Source organism: Rana temporaria, chromosome 3 (genome assembly GCF_905171775.1).
Source record: "Rana temporaria chromosome 3, aRanTem1.1, whole genome shotgun sequence".
NCBI classification, from domain to species: Eukaryota; Metazoa; Chordata; class Amphibia; order Anura; family Ranidae; genus Rana; species Rana temporaria.
Window position 1 is genome coordinate 448452192 of NC_053491.1, and position 24574 is coordinate 448476765.

The 24574-nt window shown below is 44.7% G+C and overlaps 1 protein-coding gene across 2 annotated transcripts in view; it reads right to left on the bottom strand.

The window, feature by feature from the left end:
* Nucleotides 1-24574, bottom strand: part of CC2D1A (coiled-coil and C2 domain containing 1A) — a 125683-nt gene that overhangs the window by 94063 nt on the left and 7046 nt on the right. For both annotated transcript variants that reach the window (XM_040346602.1, XM_040346601.1), the window contains exons 4-8: nucleotides 22601-22666; nucleotides 18081-18212; nucleotides 4799-5147; nucleotides 1846-1964; nucleotides 811-889 (exon numbers count right to left, since the gene is read on the bottom strand). In XM_040346602.1, coding sequence (XP_040202536.1) covers nucleotides 811-889; nucleotides 1846-1964; nucleotides 4799-5147; nucleotides 18081-18212; nucleotides 22601-22666 — 745 coding nt within the window. The remainder of the gene's footprint in view (nucleotides 1-810; nucleotides 890-1845; nucleotides 1965-4798; nucleotides 5148-18080; nucleotides 18213-22600; nucleotides 22667-24574) is intronic.

A 24574-nucleotide genomic window follows, 5' to 3' on the forward strand; every position in this document is an offset into this window, starting at 1 on the left:
TTGATGGGCACAGTGAGGCTGCAATTTTTTTTTCCGTTTGTGCCCCCCCAAACATTTTGAGCACCAGCCGCCACTGCGAATTTAAATGAGTTTACCTAAAATGTAAATATTGCAGAATATACAGCTTCATAACAAGCTACATTTAATGCTTTTTATTAAAATAAATCTTAAAAAAAAAAAAAAAAAAAAAATTTTTCCACCCTACCCATTCTAATATTCCCAAGCAATAGCCCATCTCCTACCATCTGAATAATATCCCTTAGAAAAATAATAATACATTTCCAGCCCCACAACACATCCCAAAATGGAACTAACCAAATAAAATATAAATGTGGGAAGTAGGGACCAGGATGTGTTGTTTACAGCAGTCTATCTACTATAAAAAGCCTAGACGTATGGCCATGTGATTTCTTATGAAGGAGAATTTACATGAGCTGATCTACCCCTTCACTGGATATCAAAGATTCGCCTCCAGGGGGCTCTGGAGTATGTGAGCAAAACCAAAAAGAATTGAAAGCTGCATTTTCTTCAGGGATAGCATGTCAGCCCTATTAATATTCTTTATTCAGCCATCCCAGCAGGACTGTTGGTACAGCTTCATACCAATATTTAATTAGAAGTCAACTTTAAAAAAAAATAAAAAAAAAAAAATAAAAAAATCGACAAAATTTTAGTTTGAAAGACAAAGCACAAAATACTGCGACCAATGAAATCATCAAGGAGATGTCGCATACCTAGGTCAACTAATTCAGCTTACAAAAAGCCCGCTTGGATTTGCTGCCAACAAAAGATTTCAAAGTTTTGTCTCACCTGGTGGAGGAGGAGGAGGGAGACTGTTCAAGTTTACTGGCTGTCCGGAATCCAGCGCGGAGAGCATGGGGTCAAGGGACTGCAAGAAGAAGACAACAGGAGGCTGGCACTTTAAAAATGTCAGAGAGGCGACACAAATACTGCACATATGTTTTACATTTAGGCCTCATTTACATGGGCATACCTAAAGTGGTTGTAAAACCTTACATATACCCAGTGAAGTGACTGGCCTCAGATAATACACAGAGATTAATTAAATTCTCCTGCATAAGTTGTACCGGTTTATCTGCAGTCTTCTCTTCTCTACATCTGTTCAAATTCCAGAATTTATGCAGCCTGTCGGAGCTGTCAGAAAACAGGGGGCGGAAAGCTGAAGTTACACTCTGCAGAGCTCGGACTGCTGATTGAAGGCAAGGGACAACCCCCCCCCCCCCCCCACACTTTCACACAGGAACAGAGCTGAGGCTGTCAACCTGCTGGAGATACCTCGCCACCGCCGGGTGTACCAAGATGGGCGACACTCCGGAGCTAGGCCGAAGCCGCAGCCTTATCTATGAGCTCAATCCGTGGATCGGCACACCACGCGATCCGCGGATTGAGAGGCAAGAGCCAGATGCAGCCATCAAAAGAGCCACACTAGGCTTGCGAGCCGTAGGTTCCCATCCCTGCTTTAGAGGGTTTCCTTCCTCTTTAAGCTTTGACAATAAAACCTGGAAGTTTCTATGCAGAGCTGCCCCAGATATCGCATGCTCCAATTTTAGTAATGAACCCCCACAGATAGAAGTACAAATCCTAGAAGGATCCACTCTTTAGAAAAAATAAAAATAAAAAAAAGTGTCGAGTACCATCACTTTTCATCCCGGTGATGGGGACTAGAAGTGAATGGAAATTAAAGTCTCAAAGTCTTTCCCACATTGTGAAAACATATATTAGCTGGAAATAAAGCATCCCAGGTGACATAGGAGGCCAGGTAGGTTGAGTTCCTGGTCCTGCCTTATTATTGGGCCATAGGCTTATTGATCATTTTAGAATCACCTTTGCAATACGATAATACTTGCTGGCCAGTTCTGCATCTCCTTCCTGTTTGCTCTTCAGTGCTGCCAGTTTATACTGTCTCTGGCGCTCCAGGACCCGTCCTTTGTTTCCATCAATTACTAGAATAAAAAACATCAATCAGCTGAGGCAGGGGGCACCATGCTTAACAGCATCTGACATAAACATGTCTGTTTTACCCACACTAACCAATTCAATTCTAACGCTACACATTTAGTACAAAAAATAGGATTTTTGTACTCACCGTAAAATCCATTTCTCCGAGTTCATGGACGGATACAGCATCCTTTGACAGTAGGGTTATATCCGCTTCCTTTAGGAGAGTTTCTCCTGGAAGGAAGGTGCATAAACCTACTGTCAAAGGATGCTGTGTCCGTCCATGAACGGAAGAGAAAATAGGATTTTTGTACTTCCCGTAAAATCCATTTCTCTGAGTTCAGGGACGGACACAGCATCCTTTGACAGTAGGTTTATGCACCTTCCTTCCAGGAGAAACTCTCCTAAAAGGAAGCGGACATAACCCTACTGTCAAAGGATGCTGTGTCCGTCCATGAACGGAAGAGAAATTTACATTGTTACACTGAAACAAAAAAAAATAGCAAGTGTCTTTAAAAGAGAAGTATGGTTTTTATAAGAAAAAAAAAACAAAGATTATATTCACCTAGGTGGATGCAGCACCAATCCGATGGTGCATCTGTCCCCAGCTACCTCTAAACTGAGAACGGAGCAATCAAACACCAACGATCGCTTTTTTTGCCGTGATTTTCAGTCACCCCTCTCTGCTCTCCCCTCCAGCACTCACTGGAGCGCTGGGCTGTGGAGGGGGTGGGAGCGGCTGACTCAGGCTCTCTGCAAATCATGTCCGGGCCGCGGATGTAAACAAAGCCGCGATCGTGGTGGTCAGCATGAGATCGGTGAATTTTTTCTCTCGATTTCATGCGTTCCAGCCTGGAGGAGAGATGTGAGGTCTTATTGACCCCGCATCTCTCCATAAAGAGGACCTGTCACAATAGATTCCTATTACAAGGGATGTTTACGATCCTTGTAATAGGAATAAAAGTGAACAACATTTTTTTTTCTTCCTTTACATTAAAAAAAAGTGTTAAAAGAAAAAAAAAATAATAATAATAATAATAATAAAAAAAACGCCCCCGTCCCTAGTAGCTTGCGCTCAGAAGCGAACACACATGCAAGTCCAGCCCACATATGTAAACGTTGTTCAAACCACACATGTGAGGCATCGCCGCGTGCAACAATCCTAGCACTAGACCTCCTCTGTAACTAAAACTGGTAACCTGTAAAAAATGTAAAGCGTCGCTTTTGGAGATTTTTTAAAGGTAAAAAAACGTATTTTTCCTAAATAGCTTCTTTTACCTTAAAGCGGAGTTCCACCCAAAATTGGAACTTCCGCTTAACCCACTCCTCGCTCCCTTACATGACACATTTGGAATGTAATTTTTTTGGCGGGGTAGTGGGGGCTTCAGGAGAAGGGGACTTCCTGTCCCACTTCCTCCTTCCGCCGAGGGGCTGGTAAGGCGAATAGCTTAATCGCCTTTTCACAGCCCCTCCCTGTAGGCGAGTGCCTGGGACACATGACAGGTCCCATGCGATCGCCTGTCTAAAGAGAGCGCAGCGCCGCTCGCGCATGCGCAGTGGGTGCCCGGCCGTGAAGCCGAAAGCTGTCACGGCCGGGTGCCCACACTTAGGATGAAGACGCCGGCCGGGGAGGGGGGGAGAGGAGCGGAGCCCCCCGGCCGGCGCGTCGCTGGAATGTGGATCAGGTGAGTGTATGTTTATTAAAAGCCAGCAGCTACACTTTTTGTAACTGCTGACTTTTAATAAACACAAAAAATGCCTGAACACCCCTTTAAGTGCAGTCCTCCTTCACTTGCCTCATCCTTCCATTTTGCTTTTAAATGTTCTTATTTATTCTTTGAAATCCTCACTTCCTGTTCTTTCTGTAACTCCACACAGTAAAGCGAGGCTTTCTACCTGGTGTGGAGTGTCGTGCTCGCCCCCTCCTTTGAGGGGGCGACCAGGAGAGTCAGGGCGCTCTCTACATTGCAGATAGAGAAAGGAGCTGTGTGTTAGTGGGCGTCCTGACTCTCCTGCTCGCCCCCTCCCCCCTCAAGGGAGAGGGCGAGCATGACACTTAACACCAGGGAGAAAGCCTTGCATTACTGTGTGGAGTTACAGACAGAAGAACAGGAAGTGAGGATTTCTCAGAAGAAATAAGGACATATAAAAGCAAAAATGGAAGGATGAGGTAAGTGAAGGAGGACTGCACTAAGGTAAAGGAAGCTATTTAGGGGGGGAAAAAAATTGTACCTTTACAACCCCTTTAAGTTACGAAGTTTGGCGCCATTCCATGAGCTTGCGCAATGTTTTATTTTTTTTATTTATTGCCCAAAAAAGGTGTTTGAAAAATTATTGCGCAAATACCGTGCAAGATAAAAAGATACAAAGTTGCAATGACCGCCATTTTATTCCCTAGGGCGGGGATATGCAATTAGCGGACCTTCAGCTGTTGCAGAACTACAATTCCCATGAGGCATAGCAAGACTGACAGCCACAAGCATGACACCAGAGTCAGAAGCATGATGGGACTTGTAGTTTTGCAACAGCTGGAGGTCCGCTAATTGCATATCCCTGCCCTAGGGTGTCTGCAAAAAAAACAAAAAAAAACAAACATATCATTTTCTAGTAAAAAAAAAAATATATATTTTTATTTTTACATGTAGGAGAGGAGTGCCAGGATAGGCCCAGTATGGAAGTGGTTAAATATTAGAAGTCTTCATTTCCCAATACCACCTGATCAAAATGAGACTGTCTGGAAAATAATAGATTACATTGGATTGCCTGTTCTGTAGCAACACAGACAGTTCTGTTTGAGACACTTTGATAAATAAGGTGCATGATTCAGAACTCTGCCTACCTGGACTTGGACTGGCTGGCGTTGAGGTTGCTGCCAACATGCTGTTTGGAGTGAGTGGCGTGATGGGAGTGACTGGTGCGGATGATTTTGCTGGCAAAGACAAGGTGACAGGCTGTGGGAGACTCTGAGGTTTGGCAGGTACCGGGGGAGGAGCTCTGGCTGATACAGGGGGTTGAGGGGGTAAACCATTTGCAGGTGGAGTGGGTTTTACGGGAAGATCTGGTACAACAGCAGCAGTAGGTGAAGTCGCAGGAGAACTGGTGCTCTTTCCCACAGCCACGGGGGGAGGGATGTCGTCAGGTGACACGGATCCGCCCCTTTTAGCGGTACGCAGCAAATCCTCTAAGGTCTGGAAGATAAAAAGTAGAGGTAAATCACTGAATCAATACGGGTTCCATTTCCTGCATCCAACACACTCTATGGGTTGCTTTAGTGAACCTGTTGGGGCCTAAAAAAGGGTCTTACGCCTCATACACACGATCAGTCGGGAATTGTAGGTTGACAGACTGTTGGTCTAAAATCCGACCGTTTGTACGCTCCAATTGTGGTTGGACTTTCCGTGGACAAATGGATCGTGGAAAAAATAAAATGTTCCTGGACTGCCGCACTCTGATAGGCGATTTATTGAAACAAAATGAACAAAGGATAAAATCCAAAGCTGTATAACATCCAAAAATTCATGCAACACTGCAATCAATGGTAGAAAGTGGACATAGGGGTCAAAAAAGCCAACATGTTTCACATCATGGATAGATGCTTAGTCATAGCTCTGTTGGATGGCAGGCTTTAAAATTTTCCATGGACAATGGTCTTTAGTCGGATTTTCCGATCGTGTGTACACAAACACGCATGCTCGAAGCAATGCTCACCATAACACAACATTAGCAAAAAGGTGCCCAAAGGGTGGCGCTAAAGAGCTAAAAAAAAACACGTAGTACATCACTATGTTCGTGTTTGTTGGCAGTCAATAGTGTGCCGGACAAGTTCCTGGCCAACATCCTTCGGACAAAAAGTTTGACGCTTTGTCTGCGGAAAATCCAATCGTGTATACGAGGCTTTAGACCGCAAATAAAAATTGAAGCTGAAGTTTAAAGAGGAACTGCAGTCTGCTCACATAGTTTGTAACTCTGAAGCTTCCCTCCAACCACTTTGCATATTATTTTATATATACTGCGATTCTGTACTTGCCAAATATGCTGCAGAAATCTCCCTCCACTGAGTCTGGCTGCAGCCATTTTAACTGTGGGCAGCTGAAGCTTCTGCCTGTTCACTTCCTGGATTTACACAGACACACCTACAGCTCTGTAGCTCTCATTGGCCTTCTTATCACTCATCCCCCCTCCCTTCCTGGCAAACTCAGAGTGAGAGAGAGCTGTGCATGATGTCATAAGCCTAGGCTAATTACCAGACAAGAAACAGGAAGTGGGCTGTATAAGGAATTTACTGGCAGAAAAAAACCAAAAAAAAACGTTATCGTACATCACGGGAGCACCATAGTCATTACTATGTTGGTAATATGCCACCTTTAGGTGATTGGACACTAGCATGATCAGAGGCAGGAAGCCCCCTCTATATAACCCCTCCCATAAAGGGAGTACCTCCATTTTTTTTCCACCCGTGTTGGTCGCGGTTAATAAAGTGCCAAGAAGAGCTCCGCAGGTGGTCCTGGATAGGATCAGGAGGGGCTATGCAATCGGATCCATTCAAACAGCCAGAAACAAAAAAGGCTAAAACGGATGGTACCTGAGCCGCGAAACGGAAGAATGAGGTTTTTGCCTGTAATGCTTCTCTCTGAGAGCTGGACCCTGGGACCCAGCGCCTTGCTCACATTTCCATACCACAGGTTTGATCTGGCAGGGTGCTGTACAGGCCCAAAGGAATGGACCCTATATGCAAAGGGAACCCGGTCTTTGAAGGTTTGTTACGACACAAGCTCGCCGTGATGAGTGAAGATTGGACTCGTTATGTACAGAGTCCTACAGCGAGGAATTTAAATAAAATAAAAATCACCCTCCACCAAGTCTGGCTGCATCCATTTTTAACTGTGGGCAGCTGAAGCTTCTGCCTGTTCACTTCCTGGATTTACATAGAGGCACACCTCCAGCTCTGTAGCCCTCATATGACTCTACGCCCCTCCCGGCAAACTCTCAGGAGAGAGAGCGAGAGCGCGCGAGAGAGCGAGAGCGCGCGCGAGAGAGAGCGAGCGCGAGAGAGAGCGAGCGCGAGAAAGAGAAAGAGAAAGAGAAAGAGAAAGAGAGAGAGAGAGAGAGAGAGAGAGAGAGAGAGAGAGAGAGAGAGAGAGAGAGAGAGAGAGAGAGAGAGAGAGAGAGCGCGAGAGAGAGCGAGAGAGAGCGCGCGCAAGAGCGAGCTGTTCATGATGTCATACGCCTAGGCTAAATGACCAGACAAGAAACAGGAAGTGGTCTGTATAAGGTATTTACCGGCAGAAAAATTTTTTTTGCTTCTATGTGTAATGCAGCCAGATTATGACCAGTAGGGGGGGCCAGCAGTGTGCTGTACAAAGCTTCCCAAAAACATCAAAGCCCCCTCCACACCCTCCCTCAGTACTCCTCAAGAGTCCTAATCTCTGATACAATCAGTGCACTGCCTCTTGAGGAATGATGCAAATATTAAATGCCATGATTGGCAGGTGTCAGGGTGAAGAAGTAGGCATATCTAGGCAGGCTGTATTTGCAGTCAGACCACCCTAGGTAGATCCCACGTGTGGCACTCAGCCCCTACATTTTAAAGAACCAAAATCGACTGAATGAAAGGGACGGGCCAAGGACAGTCAGGCCTTTCTCATCACTTTCATTGTGAGCTCTGTTTGGATTGGCACTAAGCCCACCCCCTTCTACCATTCAACAGACCAGCTCCAAAGCCTCACTGTTCATTACAGGCTCTGGCATTAGACTCTTTAATGCCAGGGGGTGGGGCTTAGTGATGACTTGGGAGGAAAAGTCAAGGTCCTGTGTACAACCTGGGCCTAGAATACAGGACATTCATAGGATCCACAAGAACTAATCTAAACACCAGCACGGTAGTCATCACCACAAGGACCCTACGCTTTAGTTGTACAATGATCTTAGATACTTCTTAGGCCCTTACATTCTTCTTTTAAAGCTGAGCCCCCCTCCTGTACTAAAACTGCTTACTCTGATTTTACTGCATACTGTGAGCTTCTCATGGTGTCCATTAAAAGGTGCATCAAGGTCAGATAGAGCCCGTCTCATGTGTTGGATGAAGGGCGTCCAGCATCATCTAGACCAGTGGTCTCCAAACTGTGGTCCTTTGCTTGCCTTTATCCGGCCTTGGGGCACTTCCTCTCTTACGGATACAAGGCATTATTCCTTCAACTGACACCAACAATGGGGCACTTTTTCTTCCATCGATGGGGCACTTTTTCTTCCACTGACTCCTCCTCCTCCTGATAACCCAAGGCGATATGCAATTTTACTAATATATTTACTCCCAATGGCGCCGGGGCATTTTCTACTCCCCTTAAGTCTGAAGGACGGTAAACTGGCCCTTTGTTTAGAAAGTTTGGAGAACCCCTGATCTAGACCTTTCCTCACAGTCCCTGGACTGCTCCTTTCATTCATTGGATTTTAGTTCTTTCAATCACGGAGGCTTGGCATCACAAGTGGGCATTAGCGCCGCTTCCAGTTTTCAAAAAAGCTGTGTACAGCACCCTGCTGGCTCCTCCCACCAGCCGTGATCTGCCTGCACTGAATAAAGAAGCACAGAGACCCAGGGATGATGTAACCTGGATCTAACATCAGGTTTGTAAAGAAAAAGATTTTATTAATGCATTAGCACGTGGATAAGGGGGTAAAGTAGAAACCAGGAAAGGCAAAATATAAGCCAATTCAACGTTCAAGGGGTTGTAAACCCTCAGGTTTTATTTCATTCTATGCATTAAAGGTGAACAAACTTCTGTCACCCAGCAGCCACCCTGAGCCTCCATTATACTTACCTGAGCCCTGTGTTTCCCACAACAAGAAGGAGCACACCAGCTCTGGCCAATGTCCCGTGTCCTGATTGGATAGATTGATAGCAGTGCAGCCATTGGCTCCCGTTGCTGTCAATCAAATCCAATGACGTGGGCACTGGGGGGGGGGGGGGGGGGGGGGGGAAGTGTCCTGCTTTCTGTGTCACTAGACATAGAAGCAGGACACGAGAGCGCATCCCACACGGGTGTCCACGGAGCACATCGCTTCTCCGACGGGGCACTCGAGAAGAGGGGGAGCCACCAGCGCCGCTGAGGGACCCCAGAAGAGGAGGATCGGGGCCACTCTGTGCAACACCAACTGCACAACGGAGGCAAGTATGAGATGTTTTTTTTTTTTTAAGTCATACTTCATATTCCCATCGCACACATTCCTGGGTGAGCTCTCAAATTAGGGTGCTGTAGCAACAACCAGCTGGAAACTGGTTACGAATCACAATGTAGATATTTGCCAGCACACCATGGAACGACATGAATAGCGTCCAAGCGCATGATTTATTGCATGGGTCTTCAAACTACGGACATCCAGTTGTTCAGGAACTACAATTCCCATCATGCCTAGTCATGTCTGTGAATGTCATTGTGCTACAATGCCTCATGGGATGTGTAGTTCTACAACAGCTGGAGGGCCGTAGTTTGAGGATCCCCGATTTATTGCATGATCACAACACAAGGAGAGTGCAACGTTGCCTGACGAAGGGGTCCTGCGTGACTCCAAAACGTTGCACTCTTCTTTTTAAAACCCTGAACCTTTACAACTCCTTTAGCCACTACCCTACCGCCCGCCATCATATGACGCCGGGACAATAAGCCTCTCTTCTGGGCGGACGTCATATGACGTCTTCGCCTTCCCGATCCACTAGGGGGCAGCCGCCGTCTGCCCGGCGGCCGCGATGTCTGCCGGGCACCGGCGATTGCCCAGTAACTGAGCAATCTATCTATCTATCCCCTATTTTTATAACTTTTGCGCAAACCAATCAATATACGCTTATTGCGATTTTTACAAAAGAAATGTGTATAAGAATACGTATTGGCTAAAACTGAGGAAAAAAATATGTTTTTTTAATATATTTTTGGGGGATATTTATAATAGCAAAAAGTAAAAAAAATATTGCTTTTTTTTTCAAAATCGTCCCTCTTTTGTTTATAGCGCAAAAAATAAAAACCGCAGAGGTGATCAAATACCACCAAAAGAGAGCTCTAATTGAGGGGAAAAAATAATAAAAAATGTATTCGAGTATAGTGTTGCATGACCGCGCAATTGTCACTCAAAATGCGACAGCGCTGAAAGCTGAAAAATGGCCTGAGCAGGAAGGGGGTGAAAGTACCCTGTATTGAGGTGGTTAACGTGGTTGTAAACCCCCCCCCCCCCCCCCAGGAAGTTACACCTACAGGCAAGCCTAGGTTAAGGCTTACCTGTAGGTGTTTGCAATACACGGTTTAGGAGATATTTGCCAAAAGGTATACAGAGCCGCAGTGAGAATCCCATTCATAAAAACGGCAATGCCGTATTTGACGGCTCCCGCGCGCATTCGCGGAGTGACGTCTACGTCGCTCTAGGACAATCAAAGCGCCGGATCGGCGATACCCGCAAGTAACCTTTTGGGTATCTGTGGAGAGATGTCTGCGGCCGGAGGGGGAAACGAGGACGGCTTCGAACTAAGGTAAGTAATGCATAATGAGCTAGTATGCTAGTCACACTAGCTCATTATTGCTTTGTCTTGCAGGTGTTTTTTTTTTCTTCCTGGGTTTACAACCACTTTAAGGGAGATCACACAGCAGCAGAAAAAACACTGAGAACAATGGGCAGTACAGTGGGCTAAGTGGTTAGCACTTCTGCCTAGCAGCACAAGGGTCACTGGTTGAAATCCCAACCATGACACTGCCTGCCTGGAGTATGCATGTTTTCCCTGTGTCTGTGTTGGTTTCCTCCAGCTACTTCAGTTTCCTGCTACACTACAAAACATGCGGGTAGGTTAATTGGCCCTAGCATGTGTATATATGAACGTGAATTAGGGGCCTTAGATTGTAAGCGGCTTGAGAGCAGGGACTGATGTGTACAATATATGTAAATTGCCGACGTTTTACAAGTACCAGTAATAAATAATTGAGCAAGATAGATCTGTGCATGAATGACAGCATCATATTACATGGAGGCTGGGTTCACACCTATGCGAATGGAATGCGGGCACAGCAGGAGATTGTGATTGGCTCTCTATGGAGCCGGTTCACACATCTCTGCAGTGGCTACGGTTCGAATTGCATAAGAGTCCTGTGCATCTTTTTGTCAGTTTCAGGTCCGAATTCAAGCAAAAATTTGGGCTGAAAAAGAACCTTAAAACCGGTGAACCAGGACGCACCGGACCCCTGCTGTGAGCAGCTGCGATCTCTAGTGTAAACCCAGCCTTAACCACTAGGCAACCGCGCTATAGCCGAATGGCGGCCACAGCGCTGACCTAAATTTCCGGGAAGCCGTCAATAGACGTCCTCCCCTTTGCACGCGCCCCCTGTGATCACCGAGACTCGGCTGATCACAGATCCGATTAAGGGGCCGGTCCCGTCCTCTTACCACGCGATTAGCTGTCAGCCAATGACAGCTGATCACGTGATGTAAACAAAGCTCGGTAATCGCGTTTTTTTCTCCTGACGTGAAGAAAAAAGCCGGTTTTTGTGTAATGCCCCGTACACACGATCCGAAAATCGTACGGAAAATGCCGCTTTCGAAACGATCGTACGATAATCGGATCATTAGTACAGCGCTTCCAAGAGCCGATCAGGACAGTTCATCCGATTTTATTTATCGGACATGCACAAAAAAAAAATTCGTACGATGTCAGATCATCCGATTTTCGTATAATCAGTACAGCTGTCGTTCGAAAATGCAATACAAATGCATTACAACACATGACATCACTTCCGATTTTTTATTCGGCCGTACGAGAATTTGTGACTTTAGTAAACTCATCAGATTCGACGTGAGATTAGCATACAAAAAAAAACGGACGATCATTCTTCCGATAATCGGATCGTGTGTACAGGGCATAAGGGACATCGGTCCCCAGTGGAAAAGGCACATCTGCCTCATCAGTGCCCACCAGTACCGCCTTCCAGTGCCCCCTGCCAGTGCCCACCAGTCCAAAAACAGTGCCACTTATCAATGCCCACCAGTGGTGCCAATCAGTGCCACCTAGCAGTGCTGCCCATCAGTCTCATCTACCAGTGCTGATCAGTGCCCATCATGGCTGCCAATTATTGCCACCTATTAGTGCCAATTATCAGTGCCAATCAATGCCCTTCATTGCCACCTCAGTGCCCACCAGTGCAGCCCAATGTTGCAGCCTCATCAGCATACATCAATGAAGATGAAAAATTACCCGTTTGCAAAATTTTAGAACAAAATATAAAAAACGGTTTTCTATTTTTTTTTTAAACAAAAAAACAAAAAAAAAACAAAGAGGTGATTCAATACCACCAAAAGAAATCTCTATTTGTGGGGGAAAAAAATGTAATTTGGGTACAGCGTGGTATGACCGCACAATTGTCATTCAAAGAGTGAGAGCGCTGAAAGCTGAAAATTGGTCTGGGCAGGAGGGGGGGTTTAAGTGCCCAGTAAGGAAGTGGTTAATCTACATCAGGGGTGTCAAATTGGCGGCCCTCCAGCTGTTCCGAAACTACAAGTCCCATCATGCCTCTGCCTGTGGGAGTCATGCTTGTAACTGTTAGCCTTGCAATGCCTCATGGGACTTGTAGTTTTGCAACAGCTGGAGGGCCGCCAGTTTGACACCCCTGATCTACAGCAAAGCAGATTGTTCGATCAGAGGTACATACTTAAAATGCCAATGCTGCAACACATCTTGCACAACTGCTTGCCTAAGAAATATAAATGCACCTTAACCTCCGACATAAATCAATATTTTAAGACTTGAAAGCAATTGTAGCTGTTTATAGAGTCAACATATGTAATGTGTTTCCTGTTAATCATTCTCTCTGTTTATTCACAGGTACTTGTATTTGTGGAAGAACAAGCTCGTGGCTCCCTCTGCTTTGCCAATGAGCCAACAGAAGCATGGAATTTGGAGGGAAAGGGTGTGTCATTATTGGGAAGAATTTCCTTCCTGAATATCAATAGGCTGTACAATGACAATCACTGTATCATGCTAGGCATCACTGAATTTTAAAGCGGGGGTTCACCCTATCGACAGGAAAAAAAAATTTTTTTTATCTTTTACCTTTAAATCAGGCACTGTAGCGCGAGCTACAGTATGCCTGTCCCGAATTTTTTCCCCCCATACTCACCTTGTAGTCGTCCATCGAAGATACCGGGGAATGGGCGTGCCTCTGGAGACGGAGGATGATTGACGGCCGGCTCTGGCGCGTCACGCTTCTCCGGAAATAGCCGAAATAGGCTTGGTCTTCACGACGCGTGCGCATAGCCTGTGCGCACGCGCCGTGAAGAGCCGAGACCTACTCCGGCTGTCTTCGGGGAGAGTGACGTGCCAGGGCCGGCCGTCAATCATCCTCCCTCTCCATAGGCACGCCCATTCCCCGCGGGAGCCGGAATCTACGATGGACGACTACGAGGTGAGTACGGGGTTAAAAAAATCGGGACAGGCATACTGTAGCTCGCGCTACAATGCCTGTCTCGATGGTAACATCATGGGATTGTGGGTGAACTACCGCTTTAAGGAGCTCTATGGTCACAGCTTTTATTTTATATCATCATCATTGCAACATCAATACACACACTACTTATATCTGACAATTCAATATAAGCCTACTTAAAAAATCTCCTTTTCATGGTGTCAGGTCTGCCTGTCACCTCTTTACACAACTTCCTGGATTCCTTGCATGCTTTGCAACTACTCCTCAATATCCAAGGACTACATATCCCATGGTACCTTGCTGTGATTCTGTACAGACTCCGCCTCCTGAAACTCCTCCTCTCAGCACCTCTGTAGTTCAGAAGGCAGGCTCTGTGAAATGTGTGACAGCAGTGCTACTCACATGGTATAGTGACTATTTCAGTAATTCAATTCAAAAAGTTAAAAAACTCATATTACAGTATATAGATTCATTCATTCATTCCACAGTGTGATATATTTGAAGAAATTCCTTTATTTTCACGTTGACGATTACGGCTTACAGCTAGTGAAAGCCCAAAATTCGGTATCTCATAAAATTTTAATATTGTGAAACATTTTTATCTTGTAGACTTATGGGCCCAGATTCACGTAGGGCGGTGTAACTTTAAGCGTATCATATTTACGCTACGCCGCCGCAACTTAGAGAGGCAAGTGCAGTATTCACAAAGCACTTGCGTCCTAAATTACGGCGTTGTAGCGCAAATGTGCTGGCGTAAGGGCGCCCAAATCAAATGAGCAAGAGGTGGGCGTGTTTTATGTAAACTAATCATGACCCCACCTAAAATGACGCTTTTTACGAACGTCGCATGCTCAGTATCACGTCGAATTTTCTAAATAAATTGTGCCCGCTCAATGCTTAGTCGACATGAACGTAACCTACGCCCAGCCCCATTCACGGACGACTTACGCAAACGACGTAAAATACGAAGCTGTTTGTACGTTTCCGACGTCCATACCTAACATGACTTACCCCTGCTTTATGAGGGGTAACTTTACGCCGGCGTATGTCTTACGTAAAACGACGTATCTTGATACGTCGGGAGCACGTACGTTCGCGAATCTAGCTATTTTGAATATTATATGCGGAAATCTACGGAAGCGCCACCTAGCGGCCAGCGTAAATATGCACCCTAAGATACGACGGCGTAGGAGACTTACGCTGCTCGTATCTAGGCAACTGTGAGGCGTATCTCATTCTATGAATCAGGCGCCGAGTTGCGATGGCCCGCATTCGGAGTTACGACGGCGTATCTGGAGATACGCCGCCGTAACTCCTTTGTGAATCCGGGCCATGGTGTCTCTCTCCAATCAGCTAATTAACTCAAAAACACCTAAAAAGGTTCCATGAGCCTTTGAATTGTCTCAGTCTGGTTCAGCAAGTTACACAATTGTGGGGAAGACTGTAGATTTGACAGTTGTCCAGAAGACAGTCATTGACACCCTTCCACAAGGAGGCTAAGTCACATAAGGTCATTGCTAAAGAAGCGGATTGTTCAGAGTGCTGTATCCAAGCATATTAAGGGGAAAGTAGAGTGGAAGGAATTTGTGTACAAGAAACAGGGATAACCGCAGTCTTCAGAGGAATGTGAAGCAATGGCCATTCAAGAAATTTGGGGGAGATTCACAAGGGGTGGCCTACGGCTGGTGTCAGTGTTTCAAGAGCCACACCACACACAGACGTATCCAGGACATGGGCTACAACTGTTGCATTCTTTGTGGCAAGCCACTCCTGAACCACAGACAACGTCAGAAGTGTCTTCCCTGGGCCAAGGAGAAAAAGGACTGGACTGGTGCTCAGTGGTCCAAAGTCCTCTTTTCGGATGAAAGTAAATTTTGCATTTCATTTGGAAATCAAGGTCTGAGAGTCTAAAGAGTGGAGAGGTACGGAATCCAAGTTGCATGAGGACCGGTACGAAGTTTCCAGTCAGTGATGATTTGGGGAGCCATGTTATCTGCTGGTGTTGGTCCTATGTGTTTTATCAAGTCCACAATCAGCACAGCCGTCTTACCAGGAAATTCTAGAGCACTTCATGCTTCCCTCTACGGACCAGCTTTATGGAGATGCGGATCTCATTTTTCCTATCTCATTTGGCTATCTCCTGACCCTACGCTGAGGAAGTCCCGCCTACTGGGACGTAACGCGTACGAGGGGGAAGAGTTACGTGTGACGTCACCCGTGATCGCCGCCTCATGATGTTCCTGGCTGTTCACACTGTTGGATTACACTGCTTGGAGCTTAGCACTCGGCTATGAGTGCCATGCAATGCAAGTTTATTATTGTTTTTATCTTAAATAAATGCTGGTTTTGCTACAGAGAGCACTAGATCCCTTTCCCCTTTGTTCCATATATGTCCTATTGCTGCCATACCCGGGGCCGTTTGTTTTGATACGGAGATATCAGATACCTGCTGACCCTTGCTACCAGGACCTGTTATTGCATACCACGCTTTGTGACCTCCTGGAGGTCGAAATAAGGAGGTGAGAGGCCATCCTTATATTCTGGTGGAAGATCTTTACTCTGGTCACTTTTCTGGATTCGCACTTGTATATGAAATTATTGGATTTCTCTCACACTGATTCACTTATGGACTATATTTACTTATTTTATATTATTATTAATTATTTGCGCTGCACTTTTTTTTATCACACGGATCTCATTTTTCCAGCAGGACTTGGCACCTGCCCTCACTGCCAAAACTACCAATACCTGGATCAATGATCATGGTATTACAGTGCTTGATTGGCCAGAAAACTCGCCTGACCTAAACTCCATAGAGAATCTGTGGAATATTGTAAAGAGGAAGATGAGAGACACCAGACTCAACAAGACAGATGAGATGAAGGCCGCTATCAAACCAACATGGGCTTCCATAAGGCCTCAACAGTGCCACAGGTTGATCACCTCCATGCCACGCCCCATTGAAGCAGTAATTCATGCAAAAGGAACCCCAACCAAGTATTGAGTGCATTCTATACTGTACATTTTCAGCATTCAGTATTTCTGTATTAAAAATCCCTTTAATTTATTTTTATTTATCCTATGTAATACTTTTCTGAGATACTGAATAATGGTAAGCCACAATTATCAAAAATGTAAAGAAAGAAAATGCTTGAAATATATCAAATAAGAAAAAAGTATCACAGACAGTACTCAATTTTCTCTATCAGTCTGTGTGAAAAGAATCTATATAATATACGAGTTTCACATTTTAAATTAAATTACTCAAATAAATAAACTTTTTGAAGATATTCAACGTTTTTGAGACGCATCTGTATTTCAAGGGGTTGCCCTGGAGTAAAAAGGTTGAGAGACTTGCCTAATTGCCTGTACACACAATCCGAATATAGTACGAAAAATCGTATGATAATCGTTAGTACAGATCTTTCGAGAGCCGATAACGACAGATTATCTGATATTTTTCATTTGGACAAGCGCGCAAATTTTCCTCGTACGATACCAAAATCGTACGATTTTCATTTAGTCAGTACAGTCGTCGTCCGAAAATACAATACAAATTAGACACGTGCAATTAGTTTTGTTTCCAATTCGTTTTTTTACGAAAATTCGGAAATTCGTTAATTACGAATTTTCGTATTTACGAATTTTTTATTTACGAATTTTCGGACTTCCGGAAATTTTTAATTCACAAATTTTTCAAATTTAGAATTTTCGTATTTACGAATTTCGAAAATTCGAAATGGAAAAATTCAAAAATTGAAAATTAAAAAAATTCTAAATTTGAAACATTTTTCGAACTTCGATTTTTTTCAATTTTTCAATTTTCGAAATTCGGAAATACAAAAATGTAAAAAATAAAAAAAAAATAAAAAATCGAAATTTCGAAAATTGAAAAATTCTAATTTTAGAATTTTTCAAATTTCAAATTTTTCCAATTTTTTATATTTCGAATTTATCAATTTTCGTATTTCCGAATATTTTCGTATTTCCGAATTTTCGTATTTCGAAAATTTTCGAATTTTTCAATTTTCCAAATACGAAAATTCAGAAATTCGAAAATTGATAAATTCGAAAATTGAAAAAATTCGAAATACGAAATTTCGAAAACTGAAAAATTCGAAATTTCGAAAATTCTTTTTTTTTTTCGTTTCATTTGTTTTTTTCTTTTTCAGAAATCCGAAAATTTCCTAAATTTACGAAAAAAGCAAAAAAAAAATCAGAATTTCAAAAATAAATAAATAAAATAAAAAAAAACGAATGAAAACAAAAAACGGAAAAAACGAATTTTTGGAATTTCCAGAATTTACGAAAAAAAAAAAAAAAACGAAAATAACAAAACGAAAAAAACAATTTTTTTTGGCAGTGCACATGTCTCACATGACATCACTTGTTTTTTCTGTCGTAGGAGACTTTGTGACTTTAGTAACCTTTTAAATTTTTTCTTGCGATTATTATGCGAAAAAAGTTGGACGATCCGTCGTCCGATTTTCATTTTATGTATACGGGCCATTAGTGTAATTTTTTCATAGTGTAAAAAAAAAAAAAAAAAAAAGCAACATCATATGGCCTTACTAAAAAAGGAACCAGTTGTATTAACAGAATGGGGGAAAAAAATAAAAAAAATGGAGGACAATACAGGCAACAATAATTTGGTCAGAGCGATAACGGTACCTTAACCCCTCTCTCATATCGTCTCGCTTTGGTCCCTTCCCCTGACTGCTTGGCATTGGCCAGAGCTTCTTTGTACATGGCCAGACGCTCCGCCAAAGTACCCTCGATCCCGCCCGCTGAGGAAGGAGTGCTCTGGGGGAAAAAAAATGCACAAATGTGGAGTTATTGATTTGTAGTGGTGCAGCAATAACCATCATTTCTTACAAACCTAATTTCCTGGAATCTAGTGACCATTCTGACCTCAGTATTCACTAAAGGTGGCCTTTGCTTAAAGCAGAGCTTGACTCTCTCAGTCAACATTGACTGGCCCGGATTCAGAGACAAGTTACGACGGCGTATCTCCGGATACGCCGTCGTAACTCTGAGTGTGCGGGGTCGTATCTATGCGCCTGATTCGTAGAATCAGTTACGCATAGATTTCCCTAAGATCCGACCGGCGTAAGTCTCTTACACCGTCGTATCTTAGGCTGCATATTTACGCTGGCCGCTAGGTGCCGCTTCCGTAGATTTACGCGAGGAATATGCAAATTAGGTAGATACGCCGATTCAGAAACGTACGTCCGGCGCATTTTTTTTACGTTGTTTGCGTAAGGCTTTTTCCGGCGTAAAGTTACCCCTCATAAAGCAGGGGTAAGTCATGTTAGGTATGGACGTCGGAAACACACGAACAGCGTCGTATTTTACGTCGTTTACGTAAGTCGTTCGCGAATAAGGCTGTACGTAAGTTACGTTCACGTCGAAAGCATTGACAGTTTGCGGCGTAATTTGGGAGCATGCGCACTTGGAAACGTTCACGGACGACGCATGCGCCGTTCGTAAAAAACATAAAATACGTGGGGTCACAATAAATTTCAATAAAACGCGCCCACATCATCCACATTTGAATTAGGCGGGCTTACGCCGACATATTTACACTACGCCGCCGTAACTTAGGGCGCAAGTTCGTTCTGAATACGGAACTTGCGTCCTAAGTTACGGCGGCGTAATGTATCTGAGATACGTTACGCCCGCCGATAGATACGCAATTGTATCTGAATCCGGGCCACTATTTCTAATCCTCATGCTGCCAGCATTAGTTAATAGACAGTATATCATATTTACTTGTGTTTTTTTTTTTTTACATTTCTTTAGTTACTTCCTTGTTTCCTGCTTAGCCAAAAGATGTCGAACATTCCAGGGAGTCTTTAGGAGGCGAGGATGGGTTTTCTCCGTCAAGCACACCCTCCTGCTAGCATGCCTGAGCCAAGGGCAGCTGGATTCCAGGAAGTAAATGCTACATGAACCATCTGCCCTTAGTCAAAATGGCCATAGCCAGAAATGCTAGGGGGTGTTCATCAACGCAAATTTCCTAGCAAAATAAAGAATGGAGACATGGACTGGTGGAGGAGGTTAGCTTGACTAATAAAAATGTATTTAGACCCCTTTCACATTGGGGTGCTTTGCAGGTGTTATAGCGCTAATACTAGCGCCTGCAAAGCGCCCTTGAAACAGCCGCTGCTGTCTCTCCAGTGTGAAAGCCCAGAGGGAGCGGTGCGCTAGCAGGTCGGAAAAAAAAAGTCCTGCTAGCAGTCCTGTATATCAGTGTTTCTCAACTCCAGTCCTCGAGGCGCCCCAACAGGTCATGTTTTCAGGCTTTCCCTTATTTTGCACAGGTAATTTGATCAGTTTCACTACCTTAGTAATCACCACAGCCATTTCATCTGAGGGAAATCCTGAAAACATGACCTGTTGGGGCACCTTGAGGACTGGAGTTGAGAAACACTGGTGTATACTGCAGAGTCACTTTGCAATGGTTTTAACCCTTTCTCGGCCGCTAGCGAGGGGTAAAAGCGCCCACTAGCGGCCGAACAGTGCTGCAAAATTGATGGTAAAGCGCCTCTAAAAATAGCGGTGCTTTACTGCCGACGCCCCCACCGCCCCAGTGTAAAAAAGGGCCTTAAAGAGCATTTGTGGTTGGTTGCGGTGCCGAGATGCAGCGAAGATCGACTTTAAGCAATTTTCTTCAAACCATTTGCTCAGTTTGACTTTTCAGTTTTATAACAAGCATATCTTAAAACAGGTCTTTCTAGAAACATTCTGGCTGCCATCACAAGACAGTTGCCTGGCTGTCAAGCTGAACATTTTACTTTGAGTCAATGACCCAGAACAAGTATACAGAGAAGGACTTCTGACCTTCCTGATCGCAATACTTGTTCTGGGTCAGTGGCTCTCAAAGCATTGAAGCCAGAGGGTCAGCTGTAATAGTCGGGCCACTTGGATTTTCAGCAAACCTTAGTAAGTGTTATACCATGCAAGACACTGGTAGAAAATAAACTCCAAAGCTGAAACACTCAGGCAAAGAAAATAAAAAGGTTAAATAAGTAATTACATTTAAAGGGGTTGTAAAGGTACAATTTCTTTTTCCTAAATATCTTCCTTTACCTTAGTGCAGTCCTCCTTCACTTACCTCATCCTTCCATTTTGCTTTTAAGGCTCCATTCACACCTAGGCAGACAAATTCGCGGCGTTTTGTCGCCGCAAATCGAGGTACAAATAGCGGCGTATTGTCCTCCTAGATGTGCCCCAGATTGACCCCCTCTATGGAGATGGTTCCCATCTCCTAGCTGAACGCCGAAAGCCGCCTGAAAAAAAGGTCCGGGACCTTTTTTCAGGCGGCAGGCGTCCGGCGTTCAGCGCGGACCTGTGAACCATCTCCATAGAGGGACATGTGTTTTCATCCCTCTGGCGGCAGCGGCGTAGCACTACAGGCGTTAAAACGCCTAGATGTGAATGGGGGCTTAATGTCCTTATTTCTTCTGAGAAATCCTCACTTCCTGTTCTTCTGTCTGTAACTCCACACAGTAATGCGAGGCGTTCTCCCTGGTGTGGAGTGTCGTGCTCGCCCCCCTCTTTGGACTACAGGACGCCCACTAACACACAACACAGCTCCTTTATCTGCAACATAGAGAGCGTCCTGACTCTCCTGAAGTCCAAGAGAGGGGGTGAGCACGACACTCCACACCAGGGAGAAAGCCTTGCATTACTGTGGGGAGTTACAGACAGAAGAACAGGAAGTGAGGATTTCTCAGAAGAAATAAGGACATTTAAAAGCAAAATGGAAGGATGAGGTAAGTGAAGGAGGACTGCACTAAGGTAAAGGAAGCTATTTACGGAATAAAATTGGACCTTTACAACCCCTTTAAGTCTTGGTTATGTAAGCCTGTAGGGGGTCATACTAATTTTAGATAGAAAATATTCACATTCCAGCATAAGCCCAACCATGACTGCTTCTTTTTAAAAGAAATCAAAACCCTTATTTAACTAAATTTACCAATTATTTGCTTTCGCAAAAAAAAAAGAAGTACTGTTAACGCTCCTGATTTACTTTCCTTTCAGAAGTATTGCACGTGATCAGAAGCCTGATCCTGCTTAAAGATAGTGGAACCTTGGATTACGAGGATAATTTGTTCCGTTGATCTCTGCTGAGCCGGCGGATGACAGGTCCGTCTCTGCTCACTGAGCGGGGAGGAACCTGTCAGAGCACCGCTAATCTCTATGGGGAGATCGGACAGTGTGTCCGTTTTCATCAGATCCCATCCAATCCGATCCGCCAGATGGATGGCTAACCTACTACCATACATCTGTTTTGAGCGGATCGGATGGCAGATGAGTGTCAGCGGACCCATCTCCGCCTGCCCATAGGAGTCAATGGGTGGCCCGCTCTGAGCCACCTGAAAGAAGGGACAGGCGGATCCAAGCGGGTTTATCGTGTGAAATGGGGCCAAGGCTTGTGCCAACATTTAAAGCGGAGTTCCACCTAAAAATGGAACTTCCGCTTAATCCACTCCTTGCCTACATTTGGCATGTAATTTTTTAGGGGGGGGGAGTGAGGGCTTCAGCAGGAGTGGGACTTCCTGTCCCACTTCCTCCTTCCGCCGAGGAGCTGGTAAGGCGAATAACTTAATCGCCTTATTGCAGCCCCTCCCCGTGAGTGAGCGCGTGTCCAATCGGAAAGGCGCTGCGTCGCTCGCGCATGCGCAGTGAGTGCCCGGCCGTGAAGCCGAAAGCTGTCACTGCCGGGTGCCCACACTAGGAATAGAGACGGCGGCCGGCGAGGGGGGGAAGCGAGGAGCGGAGCCCCGGCCGGCGCGTCGCTGGAACCGTGGAGCAGGTAAGTGTCTGTTTATTAAAAGTCAGCAGCTACACCTTTTGTAGCTGCTGCAGAGCCGAGGGGGACATGCAAGGCAATTAAAAAACAGCATTTTAGCTTGCACATGATAGGATGATAAAATCAGCAGAGCTTCCCCTCATTTCAAATCTACCCCTCAGATCTACAGTGACTGCACTTTCAGTCCAATTTCAAGTGCCCTTTGCACTTGTAGTGCAAAGTGGATTTGCCTGTCGTAAATAACCTCCACTGTGAATGTTCCCATAGCATACAATAGTGCTCCGATCAGATTCATACATGTTACAGATCTGTACACAGCTAATTGTACGCCCATTTGCATGAGCCCTTACTATGCTTAGAGAAGTGGTTGTACCTTTGTAGGAGGCGATACAATCGGAGGTTCCTCCTTTTCCTCTCCCAAGACTTCATCCAGTTCTGCCTGTAAAATAATAAGATGGCGATATAGAATGCTCAGTTTTGTTATAACTGTACCCCATCTCCTGTCTGGGTTACCAGATATCATTTTTTTATCATTACAATAAAAAGCAAACACAACCAACCAACAAAAAAAAAAGCAAAACACAACCAAGCACTTAATTGCTGCTGGGCATGTTGGTCTGTCTGCTTCTCAACAATGCTGCCAAGGAGGTGGTTTTGTCTCTATTGGTAGCCTGAGCGTAAAGGGGTTGTAAAGGTAAAAAAAAAAAAAAATAATCCCTAGATAGCTTCCTTTACCTTAGTGCAGTCCTCCTTCACTTACCTCATCCTTCCATTTTGCTTTTGAATGTCCTTATTTCTTCTGAGAAATCCTCACTTCCTGTTCTTCTGTCTGTAACTCCACACAGTAATGCAAGGCTTTCTCCCTGGCGTGGAGAAAGCCTCTTGAGGGGGGAGGGGGCGAGCAGGAGGGTCAGGACGCCCACTAACACACAGCTCCCTTTCTCTATCTGCAAAATAGAGAGTGCCCTGGCCTTCCTGCTCGCCCCCTCAAGAGGCTTTCTCCACACCAGGGAGAAAGCCTTGCATTACTGTGTGTAGTTACAGACAGAAGAACAGGAAGTGAGGATTTCTCAGAAGAAATAAGGACATTTAAAAGCAAAATGGAAGGATGAGGTAAGTGAAGGAGGACTGCACTAAGGTAAAGGAAGCCATTTAGGGAAAAAAATAAAATTACCTTTACAACCCCTTTAAAGTGGTTCTAAAGGCTTAAAGTTTTTTTTCTTACCTTAATGCATTCTCTGCATTAAAAGTGGAGTTCCGCCCAAAAAAATATTTATATTTATATATATATATATATATATATATATATATATACACACACACACACACACACACATATACACACACATAGAGAGAGAGAAAGTCAGCAGCTACAAATACTGCAGCTGCTGACTTTTAATATTAGGACACGTACCTGTCCTGGGCGCCCACGATGTCCGCACCCAAAGCCGATCTCTCCCTCGGCAGCTGCCGCCATCTACGGTAAGGGAATCAGGAAGTGAAGCCGATTCCCTACTGCGCATGTGCAATCCCACTGGTCCCTGTTGTCTTCTGGAACCTGTGTATCTCCCAGAAGACACCGTGGGGGGGCGGAGTAATCGCAGTGATCTATGCCCGGAAGTGGGAGCAAATATCTGTATTACACAGGTATCTGCTCCCTTCTACTCCCTGAAAGGTGGCAAAAGTGACACCAAAGAGGGGAGGATTCCAAAAAGCGGAAGTTCCATTTATGGGTGGAACTCTGCTTTAAAGCGGGAGTTCACCCGAATTTTTTTTTTTTTAAATTAGATTGATGCTCATTTTGTCAAGGGGAATCGGGTAGTTTTTTTAAAATCTAAGCAGTACTTACCGTTTTAGAGAGCGATCTTCTCCGCCGCTTCCGGGTATGGTCTTCGGGACTGGGCGTTCCTATTTGATTGACAGTCTTCCGACAGGCTTCTGACGGTCGCATACATCGCGTCACGAGTAGCCGAAAGTCGGTGCGGCTTTATACGGCGCCTGCGCACCGACGTTCGGCTACTTTCCGAAAATCGTGACGCGATGTATGCGACCGTCGGAAGCCTGTCAATCAAGTAGGAACGCCCAGTCCCGCAGCCCATACCCGGAAGCGGCAGAGAAGATGCATCTCTAAAAACAGTAAGTACTGCTTCGATTGTAAAAAAAACACCCGATTCCCCTTAACAAAACGAGCATCAATCCAATGTTAAAAAAAAAGGTTTTTGGGTGAACCTCCACTTTAAAGTGAAAAAAATTGGATTTTTGTACTCACCGTAAAATCCATTTCTCTGAGTTCATGGACGGACACAGCAGCCTTTGACCTTAGGGTATTATATCCTTCCTTCCAGGA